Below are 12,682 nucleotides of genomic sequence, written 5' to 3'. Positions count from 1 at the left end.
GGATATCTGGCATGAGACTGGACCTTTGTGCAAAGTTTGGTGAGTTTTCACCCATGGGAAGTATGATTTCCTCGGAAGAAGAAAGAAGAAGAAGAAGAATACCTAGGATTACAATAGTGTCCTGGCAGCTTAGCTGCCCGGACCCTAATTACGAGACAGAGTTGTTTTGAAGCCAAATGCACAGCCAGAACTACATTCCAGACATACAGTACTTGCTGGGCGGAGTGATTTCAAACAGCGTATGTTTAATATTTGCTTCATGTGTCGTAATATTACTTAATTATACATTATGATTTCATAGCGTGGGGAATGCGCAAGCCATGTGTTGTCCACTAGAGCGTTTTGGAGTCATTTGATGGTGTATATGATTAGTTTTGAGGGAGAGAGGGGGCTGTACCTTTCACCTCCATTTTGTGCGCTGAGCAGCGGGCAGCTCTGTTCCACCGATCTCGGAATAGCAGGCACTGACAATTAAAGGTAATGTACCTACTCATATGACTATAGGGATTATGGCAATAGGCGAATTTGCGAAAATGTTGAACTATCCCTTTAAGAAACTTAAGTTATGTTTTCATGTTAAAAAAAAAAAAAAAAAAGCATGTGAGGGAGGTTACCTAACACATATATTCCTTTACATATCTATTTGTGCAAAGTTTTCCTCCAGGTGATGCAGACAGGCTGGACCAGCAGATGCTCAGCGTAAGACGACATAACTGGACTCCTAACAAGGCTTCACGTCTGTATTGTAAACACTTTTAGACTCATTACTTTAGCGCTGACCTCAGGGTACAAAGACCTTTTTTTATATCTCTCATAATGAATCAAGCAACTTACTGGGATAAATTGATCAAGTATTAATCATTATTATGTACAATACAATGTGTAGAAGACTTTTCATTTAGGACTTTTGTTCACCTAATACTGTAAGTCCATACAAGTGTTCAACTAAAGCAGATATTCATGCACCTATCCTGTTAAGCTGGTATATGTATATGATCCATTGTGATCCACCATCTCTCAACAAAAGTGTTTGTCTTTTACTATTATTCAAAAGGTATTCACACTGTGAATCCTGAATGACCAGTGCAAACAGAAGGACCGGGCCGGCCACATGCCCCGCCATTTGATGGTCTCTGGAGGAGGGAATCCCAGGAGTGCGAGAGGTGTACGCCCCCTCGTCCCGGTTGATGGTGCCGCTCGCCCGCTTCCTGATTTCAATTGCCTCTTTTATCCAACTCTGATGTGATTATTTTGCCCTTGTCCCAGTCCATAATGTGGTTATTTCTCCTGCAGTGATCTATGATGGCTGATTTTAAGTTTTCCTGTTCTGCTTTGTCTTTTTGTGTCCTTGTGAATCGCCCCGCTGCGATTCACATAATTGTAAATTAGTAAAATGAATGCCCCATATGTCCCAAAGTGTTCATTCATGAAAATAGCATCCAAGAGTAAAAACAAGAACTTTACGAGTTCGGAGATTGCAGTCTTGCCTTTGGAGATCAATAAATAAAGTCTGTAATTTTTTTAACAGTGTCAGCAATAAACTAAAGGGCCTGCTAAAGCCAAGAAATGGAAAAGTTAACAAGTACTGTTAAAGGGGAACTAATGTTATTTTCAACCTGGGCCCTATTTTCCGATCTACTTTTGTCTAAATGAGTGATAGGATGTTCAATATTTGACATTTCTCCAGTACCAAGCTCAGGCTGACCTGCCTGCAGCCCATGAGCGCATGTTATATTAAATAATAGGGCACTCAGACAGCGTCAAACAACGTCAAAATACGTCTACTAAAAGTGCATTTTTTTTCACACAGGTAGGCTCGGATTGTTAGTATAATTATCCGACAACATAACGGAAAGGAGAAATGAACGTCTGTGTTTACCTTTAGCTGGATTCGGACAATCCGAGCCTATCTGTGTGGAAAAAAAAGCACTTTTAGTGGACGTATTTTGACGTTGTTTGAGTGCCCTATTATTTAATATAACGCGTGCTCACGGGCTGCAGGCAGGTCAGCCCTAGCTTGGTACTGGAGAAATGTCAAATATTGAACATCCTATCACTCATTTAGACAAAAGTAGATCGGAAAATAGGGCCCAGGTTGAAAAAAACATTAGTTCCCCTTTAATGCCGTGTCACGCGACGGTGGTACTGAAAAATAAAAGAACTGGTTCAATATGGAAAAAGCACCAGCAAGGTGATTGGTGATGTCTTCTCAATCTCCTCCATCTCCATCTCCTCAATCCTCAGGGAGTTCACACCTCTGACAATGGACATGTTATCTGGTGAGCAGGCCTAGTTGTTCCCCATGGGCACGCTGGTGTCCATGCTGTTGGAGCTCTCCAGGCTCAGGGTGTCGTAGGGCTGCTCCCCAGCTGTCGGGGGTTGGTGGTGCAGGATGGAGTGGTGGACCAGAAGGGGAAGGGCCTGCAAAGCTTTGGCTCAGCGCAGGGCTGAGGAGGGTACAAGGGGAAGTCTCCATTACGGAGATGGTCGACAAAATATGTACTATAATAGGTGATGTTGCAGTCAGGCATTCAACAGAGGATGTTTCCCTGGACAGAGACTTGCATAAACCTGCATGTGAAGATATGGCCACTGGGCCTGACAGTAATAGTAGCTTGCTTTGTAACACGTTATACCCAACTCTGGTGTAACGCGTTAGAGTACTTTGATTACTTTTTGCAGTAACGAGTAACCTAACGCATTAGTTTGTTGTTTGAGTAATCAAATACTTGAGTACATTTTCAAACAAGCCTTCAGTTACTTCCGTTACTTTTAGAATGCTGGTCCTTCAGCTCCGAAACAGCAACAACTTTACTGCCTGGTCCTTCAGCTCCGAAACAGCAACAACTTTACTGCCCGTTCTGAAAGTCACTATGTCACATTACACAATTGTGGAGTCATAAAATCGTGCTGTGACTTGGCCGACAGACATGACACACTACATGATGGTACACACCAATTATCCCCGGTCGTCTTTCATGTCATCGTGTTATTCTTATTACTTTTACTATTATTTGAGTCACTGTGTCTGTTCATGTGCCAGCCGATATGTTGTTGTAGTCACCTAAAAGCGTCAGCAGATGGCAGAAGCTTCATTGGAAGCACCGTATGCAAACATTCAAGCTACTGTATCCTCCACAACCAATTTCATACAAATCTTTCACAATCAAAGCCTATTTAGAAAATGGAGGGATTCTGTCAGCCGAGGTTATAAGGGGCTTTTAATTTGAAACACATTCAGGAAGTGTTGAGTTTGAAATGACCGTACACTGTGTTAACTTTATAAAGACAATGGGTGCAGATAAAAAGTAAATATATAAAAACAGAGGGAATAATAAATAACGGACCGTCTATAATGTAGTCTGTTTCAAATGAAGCTGGTAGCCTCTGCAGTTGTGGTGAGTAAAAGCCCAGCCACTATTTGTTAATGTCATTACCAGGCCTGGAATTTCGTCATTTTAGGGGCAAGGCCACTTGGCCTTTCGCGTTGTCAATTTTTTGAGGGCACAAAGGCCAAAAGCCAGGGCAGCAAGGCCATACAATAAAACAATGATTTTAAGTCCACGTCCATAATGAATTTAATTTAAGGACTAAGGATGTATAACTATCTGTGAAATGAATAAATAAAACAAGCTCAAGTAATAATAATGAGTATAATAAGTAATAATGTGATTTATTTAATAGCACTAATAAACCCAATGTGTTTTAAATATAGAACAACCAGGTTCATGTATTTATAAGCAAACAATCTTAAATATTAGGCCTAAATATTTTTTGAGTGTACATGATAAACTGATTCACTGAACAAGACTGGCTTACAATTATTTTTGATGTGTTGTTAGATAGCTAACAAACAAACAAACTACAGCAGGGCTATTCAGTTACTATTTCAACTGGGTCGCATTTCAAAACCAGATCATGTCGATGGGCCACATTTTTAGCAACGAGCAACCGATCCACTTTTTTTTTTTTTTGCATACATATATATTTATATATATATATATACAGTAGGGCCGTAACGGTACATGTATTTGTGTCGAACCGTTCGGCCGTGGCCCTCGTGAAATTCCTGCCCTGATCATTACTTTATGTCCGTCTCCGTTATGAAGAAATAACATTGTTTGCTAGCTTGATGCTAATGACAGTACTCAGCGGGTTGACAAACTGCCTCTGCTGTTTCACACTATCAAGTACATCCCTCAAGTCCTCATAAACAAGACAGTAAAACATCAAATGGACCTCACTCTCAATTTCACCGAGCTCACACACCTGACAAAGTCTGTCCTCCTCTGGAATGGCATTAAACCTGCCGGTCTCTAAAGCCAAGGGTAATGTTCCTGAACGTAACTGTGCACATAATGATCTTTGTCTTTTGTTTAAATTATACTTCACATACATTTCAACATCATAACAGTTTTTTTTATGAGACAGTAAGTTCGTAATTTTGGTTTATACCATATATCAACAGACCACTTTTCCTTATACTTGAGAAACATATTATTCTTTAACTCCCGAATATTACAAAGTAACCTGTTATGAAAGATGAATGAAAAATCATTCAAATTAAATAAGGATTTCATCTCATTAGCCCAGGGATGACCATGTAAAATGTCCCAGATAAAAATCTTTTTAGTGAGTCTCTGATCTGACATCCTTACAAGTCTATTCCACAGTTGAAGCATTTCACATTTATGTCTGATGTTTGGAGGTTCCCATCCCATATCTCCACAAATAGCTAAAACTGAAGTTAATTTATGCACTCCTAAAAAAGATCGAATAGCTCTATAGTGCACAGCATTACAACTTGAGTATTCCCGGAAACCCCAAACACCAGAAGCTTGTGTCGTAAAAACAATTCGAACTTCAACCACATTCACAGTATTAACTGGCCTAAAATGGCATTAGCTTAGAAATCTGATTCATCTCCCCCGATCATACTCTTCCTTTTTCTGAACGCTCTTAATGTGAGTTTTGTAGAAGGAATAGCCAAACAATTGTGTTTAGTATTTTCTTTTGTGTAGATTAAGATCAATAAGACAAATTAGAAAAATTGTTAGACAGTCTAGCAGCATAACTGATGTGTTAAAAATCCTCATGCCAATTAAATCTGAAAACTACCAAATCTTGTCTTGATAATAATAATAATAATAAGCTTTATTTGTATAGCACCTTTCAAAACACAGTTACGAAGTGCTTTACAGATCAAGTAAAAATAACACAATCATCAAAATCATTGAGAAAAACATAAAACCAAAAACCTGATCTGCTTTACAGGGTGAGATAAAACAGTCAGGATAAAAGCATAGAACCATGATGAGCAATAATGATAATAATAATAAAACAAATAGAGTAAATGAGGTAAAATCAGATAAAAAACAATAAAAGTGGCAAGCAACAGAGCTACTGTAAAAAAGCCTTCCTGTAGAAGTAGGTTTTAAGACGTGACTTAAAAGAAGGCAGTGAGTTTGCTGACCTTAGCTCCTCAAGCAGGGAGTTCCACAACTGAGGGGCTCTAATAGAAAATGCCCAATCACCTTTAGTGACTAGGCGGGCTGTGGGAGCAGTTAGAAGGGTCATACCTGAGGAGCGCAGGCAGCGGCTAGGCTCATAAGGCACAAGTAACTCTGCAATATATGAGGGAGCAAGGCCATGTAGAGCTTTAAAAGTAATGAGTAAAAGTTTAAAATCAATCCTAAATTTATCCGGTAACCAGTGCAGAGTAGCAAGGATGGGTATTATGTGGTCTTGTCTCCTTGTATTAGTTAAAAGTCTCGCAGCCGAATTCTGGACGAGCTGGAGACGGGAAATGGCCTTTTGACTCAGTCCTGTATATATAGAATTACAATAATCCAATCTGGAGACAACAAATGCATGAATGACTTTTTCAAGGTCTGCTTGGGAAAGGAAAGGTTTAACCTTAGCGATACTTCTGATTTGCAGATAGCAGGATTGCACTACTTTAGTAATTTGTTGCTCAAAACACAGCTCAGATAGCAGGATTGCACTACTTTAGTAATTTGTTGCTCAAAACACAGCTCTGAATCAAAAATAATACCCAAATTTCGGGCAGAGTGTTTAATGTTGGATGACAGTAGTCCAAAATTATTTTTTAAATCACTGGTTTGGTTGGGGGGACCGAATAAAATGAATTCTGATTTGGATTCATTCAGCTGGAGGAAGTTTTGAGACATCCAACATTTAATATCGTAAAGACAGGCTAGAATTCGAGCACATTCATCAGTATTATTGCCAGCAATGGGTACATAAAGTTGCATGTCATCCGCATAAAAATGGAAATTAATGTTATGATTATTAATAATTTCACCCAGGGGAAGCATATATATGGAAAAAAGTAATGGACCAAGAATTGACCCCTGGGGAACACCAGATAAAAACGGAGCAGTAGATGAGGAGAATTCTCCCATCACAACCGAGAAGGATCTGTCAGAGAGATAAGAACGAAACCATGCAAGAGCGGTGTCCTTAATACCGACGTGAGTTTCCAGGCGATTTAAAAGGATTTTGTGGTCAACAGTATCAAATGCAGAACTTAAATCTAGTAAAATTAGGATCGAGCAGGCCCCAGAATCAGCTGTAAGCAATAGGTCATTTGTGACTTTAATAAGAGCTGTTTCTGTGCTGTGGTACGTTCGAAATCCAGAGTGATATTTCTCAAAGATACTGCAGTTATTCATATGAGTGATAAGTTGAGATGCAATGCACTTTTCTAAAATTTTAGATAAAAAAGGTAGGTTTGAAATTGGTCTAAAATTGTTTAAAACAAAAGGGTCAAGGGTGGGTTTCTTCAGAAGGGGTCGAACGATCACCTTTTTGAGGCCTAATGGAAAGGAGCCAGTAGTAAGTGAGCAGTTAATTAAAGACAGGTTTTGAGGGCTGACTGTCTGAAATACCTCTTTGAGAAATCTAGTGGGGATAGTGTCTAACTGACAGGTGGAGGAATTTAAGTGGTGGGTTAACTCCTCTAAGTCTGACAGAGAGATTTGCTTAAAGTGGGGTAGATTTGTGGATGGTTCTGTAAAGGTGGGAAGATTTCTTGACGAAGGAGTGATATGAAGTTTAATGCCTTATATTTTATTGATAAAGTGGTGGAGAAACTGCTCACATTTTTCAGTGGAGGCTTCAATCGGCTGATTGGGTGGAGGGCTAACCACTGAATTTATTGCCTGAAATAAAACCCTGGGGCTGTGGCAGCTACTTGCCACAAGATCAGAAAAGTATGAGTATCTTGCTTGCTTGACAGCTTGTTGATAGGCACACATCAGATTTTTGAGAATATCAAGCGAAGCCTTCAGCTTGTCTTTCTTCCATTTTCTTTCTGCTTTCCTGCGTTGCCTCTTTATATCCCTAGTGTAATCATTAAGCCAGGGGAGGGCCTTCTGTTTTTTGTTTTGTTTACTTTTGATGGGGGCAATGTCATCAAGGACTGTCAGGCATGTGCTGTTAAAATGGTCCAGCAAGTCATCTACAGCTAGATCATTGCGGTTAAGGCTATTACTGGTAGAGGCAGCTAGAAACATACTGTTAAAATGACTAGCTGATTCAGAATTAAAAGACCGAAAGCGAGTACAAGTAGAAGGCTTGACAGCAGGAGGCAGGAGGAGAGTATGGAAGATGACAGCTTTGTGATCAGAGACATTAAATTCACGTAATTCAATATTATCCAGGGAGACACAGTGAGACAGCACAAGGTCTAGAGTATGCCCCTTATTGTGAGTTGGATTTTTAACCAGTTGCTCAAGACTGAAAGACTCTAAAAGGGTAATAAAATCTGTGGTAAAACAAGAAGTGGAGGGGCAACAAACGTGGATATTAAAGTCGCCTACGATGAGCACTTTATCATAATTGACCATAATAAAAAAAAGAAATTCAGAAAACTCTTGAATAAAAACAGTGTTCGCCTTAGGCGGCCTATAGACTAACACACATAATATGGGGTGTTGGCCATTTAACAGAAAACCCAAAGACTCAAAGGAAGAGAAAGTATTGAGAGAGACAGGGGATCATTTATATTTATTATTAAAGATAACAGCTACCCCACCTCCACGACCAGACAGTCTGGGTTGGCTGAGACATGAATTGTTAGGGGGACATGTTTCAGTAAGTGGAATAGTATAACCAGGGCTTAACCAGGACTCTGTGATAAAGAAGAAGTCAATATTGTTAGACATGATGAAATCCTGGCACAAAAAGGACTTGTTTGCAAGGGACCTCACATTAAGAAGACAGAAGACTGCAGCACTGCTATGGATGGCCTCAGCAGTAACAGTTGAAGGGTGAGACTGGTGATGAGCTGAAGTGAAGTCAGGCTTATGTGTTAGAGAGAGTGGGATGGGAACTAGATTTGCTCTTGTAGTCATACAACTGGGTTGGGAGGTGGCACGATTAAATGAGATCCTGGTGGGTATGTTTTGGAGGAAGAGATCAGCAGGACCCGGAGAAAGATACTCTTCATTTTGGATGGGAGTGGCTTCTTGAGCAGGGCCATGCTGAGGTATGTATCAGTCAGAGTTAAAAGCAATATGGTTTATGAAATTTTGTATGAGCTGTTTAGTGCCTTTTTGGTTTGGATGCAGGCCATCAGGTTTGTAGAGGTCATGTCTGGTCCAAAAATAGTCGAAGTTACTGATAAAGCCATGCCCAGTTGCAGTGCAAAAGGATTTCAGCCATTCATGTACACTGTATAAACGACTGAAACGTTCAGGGCTCTTTGAAGTAGTGGGAATGGGACCAGAAAAAATGCAGGTTTTACCAAGGCTCTGGATTGTAACCGCGAGAGACTCTAGTTGATCGCGGAGTGCGATTGATTGTCTGATCATGACGTCATTAGTACACACATGTACGATCAGCGTGTGGACAGAAGGGTGGAGGTCTGTGAGCAATGGGGTCAGTTCATTGAGATCTGCAACTTTGGCACCAGCAAGGCTGTAAGTGATTGCGCCTGGGAGCTCAATGGATCTTGTTGTGGAGTCGCCAATTATAAGGATCTCGGGTTGCCTGTTCTTGCAACCATCACTGTAGACGGAGAGTTTGGAGGAGAGATGTTGCTGAATGCCGCTAGCGGCATTAGCTGGGATTACACACTGGCCAGGAGAGTCGATTGAGATAGATGCACCTGGTGAGTGGCTGCTTCCGATGATGTCATCACTGGACACTGCAGTGACCGGTGCTCCACTGGGCAGGTGAGACGATGGCAGGTGACCAGCAGTAGCACGCTCGGAGTTTAAGACAGCAGGGGGAGAGAAACATCTACGGCGTTTTCCACGAGATTCTGGGCTCGTTGGGGATTTACGACGCTTTCCTTTTATGCTGGAGCGAGTCGGGATAAGCTGCTCCGGAGCAGTCGATGGAGCCGCTAGCTCTGTTAGCTTTTCCAGTGGTGTAAAAAAGTTTGACAGCGGGATCAGGTCCTCATCTCCGTCCGGTGAGAACAGCGGGAGAGAAATCCTTCTCTTTTTCTTCACAGCAGACGCTCAGGAGAGAGGATGAGCAGCCGATGGACCTGGGTTTTCGGTATTTGCCGGACACACAGGGCTGTTGGGCACGTCCTGCTGCAGCACATCTAGCCAGGAGAGGAGCAGAGTTTGCCTCTGGAGGACAACATCCAGGAGGTTCTCATTGTGGTGGAGTTCAGACCTCAGACTGGACAGCTCGGACTCCATTATGTATCTTTTCCCGTCCGTTATGTGTTGGTGTTTCTGAGCTGCAGGTCCCGTAGTGACCTGTCTCTTTATCTAATGATAAAGTTGTTATACGTTTTTAACTGTATGCAGCATGATCAATATTATTGTGTTACATAATAGTATCAGTAGCTTATTTAAATTAATGATGATATCATTAGGCTATAGAAATAGGCTCAATTTAGACTTGTAGTCCATCATTACATTTTAATTTATCATTATAAACTGAAATTTATGGTTTTTAAACTCTTAAAAATTTTTTGGAGTAATGAAATATAAAATCTAGTAGTAACAAACTTGTTTGGATAATAGTTCAAATAAACACAAGAAGTTTGTGCTCTAGGATCAACACTCAGTGAATAACCTAAGCCCTATGATAAGCTAATATGACTAATTGCAAACGCCTAAGAGAAAATTCAGATTTAAAGAAAATTCTCTGGAAAAAAGTGCATTGGGCCCGGTGGCATCAGGTGCCAGACCAGGAAGTTGTATTTCATCAGTTTTGCCACTCTGTGAAATTGAAGAAGACCTGTTTTGTTTCTCCTTGTGTGTTTGTGCAGGTGACCTGTTTTAATGAGCTAGAGGTGATGATCCATCCTGACGGAGTGATCCCTGTGCTGACCTTTCTGAGGGACCACACCAACGCACAGTTCAGGAACATGATTGACCTGACTGCTGTCGACATCCCAACACGCCAGAACCGCTTTGAGGTAGCTGTCTCACACACACACAGACCCAGAGACACACCCTAAGGATGTCCCAGTCCAGTCTCAAAGATTGGTATCTGGGCTGATCAAGGCATTTGTTAAATGATTGGGATCAGCGATATTGAGCCACATAGAGTTCGATCCGGCTCCTTTGTTTTACACAGATACTTTTACTCGTGAAGCTTTTATGCACAGCAACGCGGAGTGCTGCTGTCTTCAACTCTCTGCTGTTTGACTCCTTCACTCAACTAAGCTCAGTGTGTAAGAGCAGGGGCTGTACCCTGCCATGGCGAATACCACATGCCGTAAATAACAACAAAATGCAGCATGAGACCATTTATTTATGGTATTTACCGAGGTTGAGTCAGGCCGACTGATGTCACCTGCAACTCAGCTGGTCAAATTGCCAGCGGCTGGTTTTAAAACGTAAGGTATGTCGCCTGTTTCCACAGCCAGTCAGGTTGTAGTGAAGTCCCCTGGTAAAGTGAAAAAGACTGCAGACTGCGTGTTCGCTTGCTGCAGCAGGTGCTCTGTCCCTGCTGAGCCCTCTCCTTCTGTCCTCACGTGTGGTGGTGTTGGACAGTGGACCGCTGCTGCAGCTCGCTGTATGTGCTTATGCCCTGCCCACACACACATTCTCATTGACTAACTAAATGGTGCTGCTTACTAATATTATTGTGGCATATTTATTATGAATACAGTCCATCTGATGCCCGATATGTTTTTCACCATTTCATTACTACTACAAATGCAACTGTAGCTAGTATCTCATTATCACAATCCTCATTCATATGTCAAGAAATCACAAATTATATTCAGCCACAAAATAAGCCTGAAAAGCTGGAAATCAGAACGGAAGTACAGAGAGTTGTTACATTGATTGACTGGCTCCTCTAGTTGTATTGGTGTGAACCGGCAGGTTTTTAGAACGTTGCAGAATGAGGCATTGCAAGTAGTTGCACGTTTAAACTCGTCTCTATTTTTAGTCAAACACCCGAGTACTTAAATTTGTAGATAAACGTCTTGGAGGTTGTACAGTGGAAGTTTAAGGTTTGAGGTTGTTCACCTATATTAAATAATGTGATGTGTGAGTTTGGAGATGAAGCTGTAATTTAGAAACTTGGCATTTCCAGTGCAAACCTCCTTACAGTGACTGGCGCTCCATCTAAAGTCAGTGAAACCATTTAACCATGATTACTTCAGGTTATAATTAGGGGTGTAACAATCCATTGATCTGGATCAATATATCGATTCAATGATCAACGATATCCAATATGATCAATGCAAAGTGAAAACATCAATCCATATCATTATCTTTAGGTTATGCCTTCATTTTGAAATTTGTGTCACCATCAAACAGCAGCAGGCAGATGACAAGCAGCCAAGAGAAAGACGATGAGGACAACGTTATTTACCCAGAAATAAATCAGAGAGATAAATCAAAGATTGATTTTGGAGAACATACAGGTGAACAGACAGAGCGTAGGCATATGTAAACAATGCGGTTCTGAGATAAGACATGGTATGCCTACCTGGATGGGCATCTCACTCCGCTAACTTCTCACCACAGCAACATTAGCTGCTCTGTTTCTTTTGTTTGTAATTTTCTTTTTATTTGAATTCAAAAAAGAAATTATCTGGTACAAAGCCACTTGCACAGTACACTTTTTTGTAATTGACAAAACAACACCATGCGGACAAATAAATAGACAAATAATAATAGAAAAAAAATGTGCAGATGAGCTGCTCTGTTTCAACATGTTTGGCTAAAAAAAACATGCATGCTGGCTGAAATTCAACTGTGCTCTTCTGTCTGGAGATGCAGTGACTTAAACCAGAGATTGGGTGAGAAAAATAATAACGTTACATATAATTTGTTAAGCTGTGAGTAGAGGAAAAAAGTCAGCTAGCCACTAGGCTAAATTACGTAATGTAAACATCCATTATCTTATAATAAGTGACTAGCAAAAAATAACTGTTTTATTTCGAAAATTGACCAGATACTCTCGTCTTTTCTGCGCGTGACTAGGGTTGGGATCCGGATCCGGTTCTTTTTTGGAACCGGGTCCAAAGTTCCAGTTCCGGAACTGGTTCCATCACATTTGGCGTAACGGTTCCTGCAAACGGTTCCTAGATTGTCACGTGCATTTCCATTAGAGTGCGGCACGGGCCGCATATTTCTGTCCGAACCCGACCGAGCCCGACATTATCTAATCACTAAAGCACTGAGTTTGTGTCACACAGTTGTCATGGTTACAGGCTATTTAACAGGCCGGG

General features: G+C 41.0%; 1 protein-coding gene across 1 annotated transcript in view; it reads left to right on the top strand.

The window, feature by feature from the left end:
- ndufs3 (NADH:ubiquinone oxidoreductase core subunit S3) overlaps window positions 1–12,682 on the top strand; it is a 26,061-nt gene that overhangs the window by 8,482 nt on the left and 4,897 nt on the right. Inside the window, exon 2 of the mRNA XM_050041890.1 lies at window positions 10,259–10,408. Coding sequence (XP_049897847.1) covers window positions 10,259–10,408 — 150 coding nt within the window. The remainder of the gene's footprint in view (window positions 1–10,258; window positions 10,409–12,682) is intronic.

This window comes from Epinephelus moara, chromosome 1 (assembly GCF_006386435.1).
Source record: "Epinephelus moara isolate mb chromosome 1, YSFRI_EMoa_1.0, whole genome shotgun sequence".
Classification (NCBI taxonomy): Eukaryota; Metazoa; Chordata; class Actinopteri; order Perciformes; family Serranidae; genus Epinephelus; species Epinephelus moara.
Note: the sequence above shows the minus strand (reverse complement) of the source record. Positions and strands in the feature narration are given on the sequence as shown.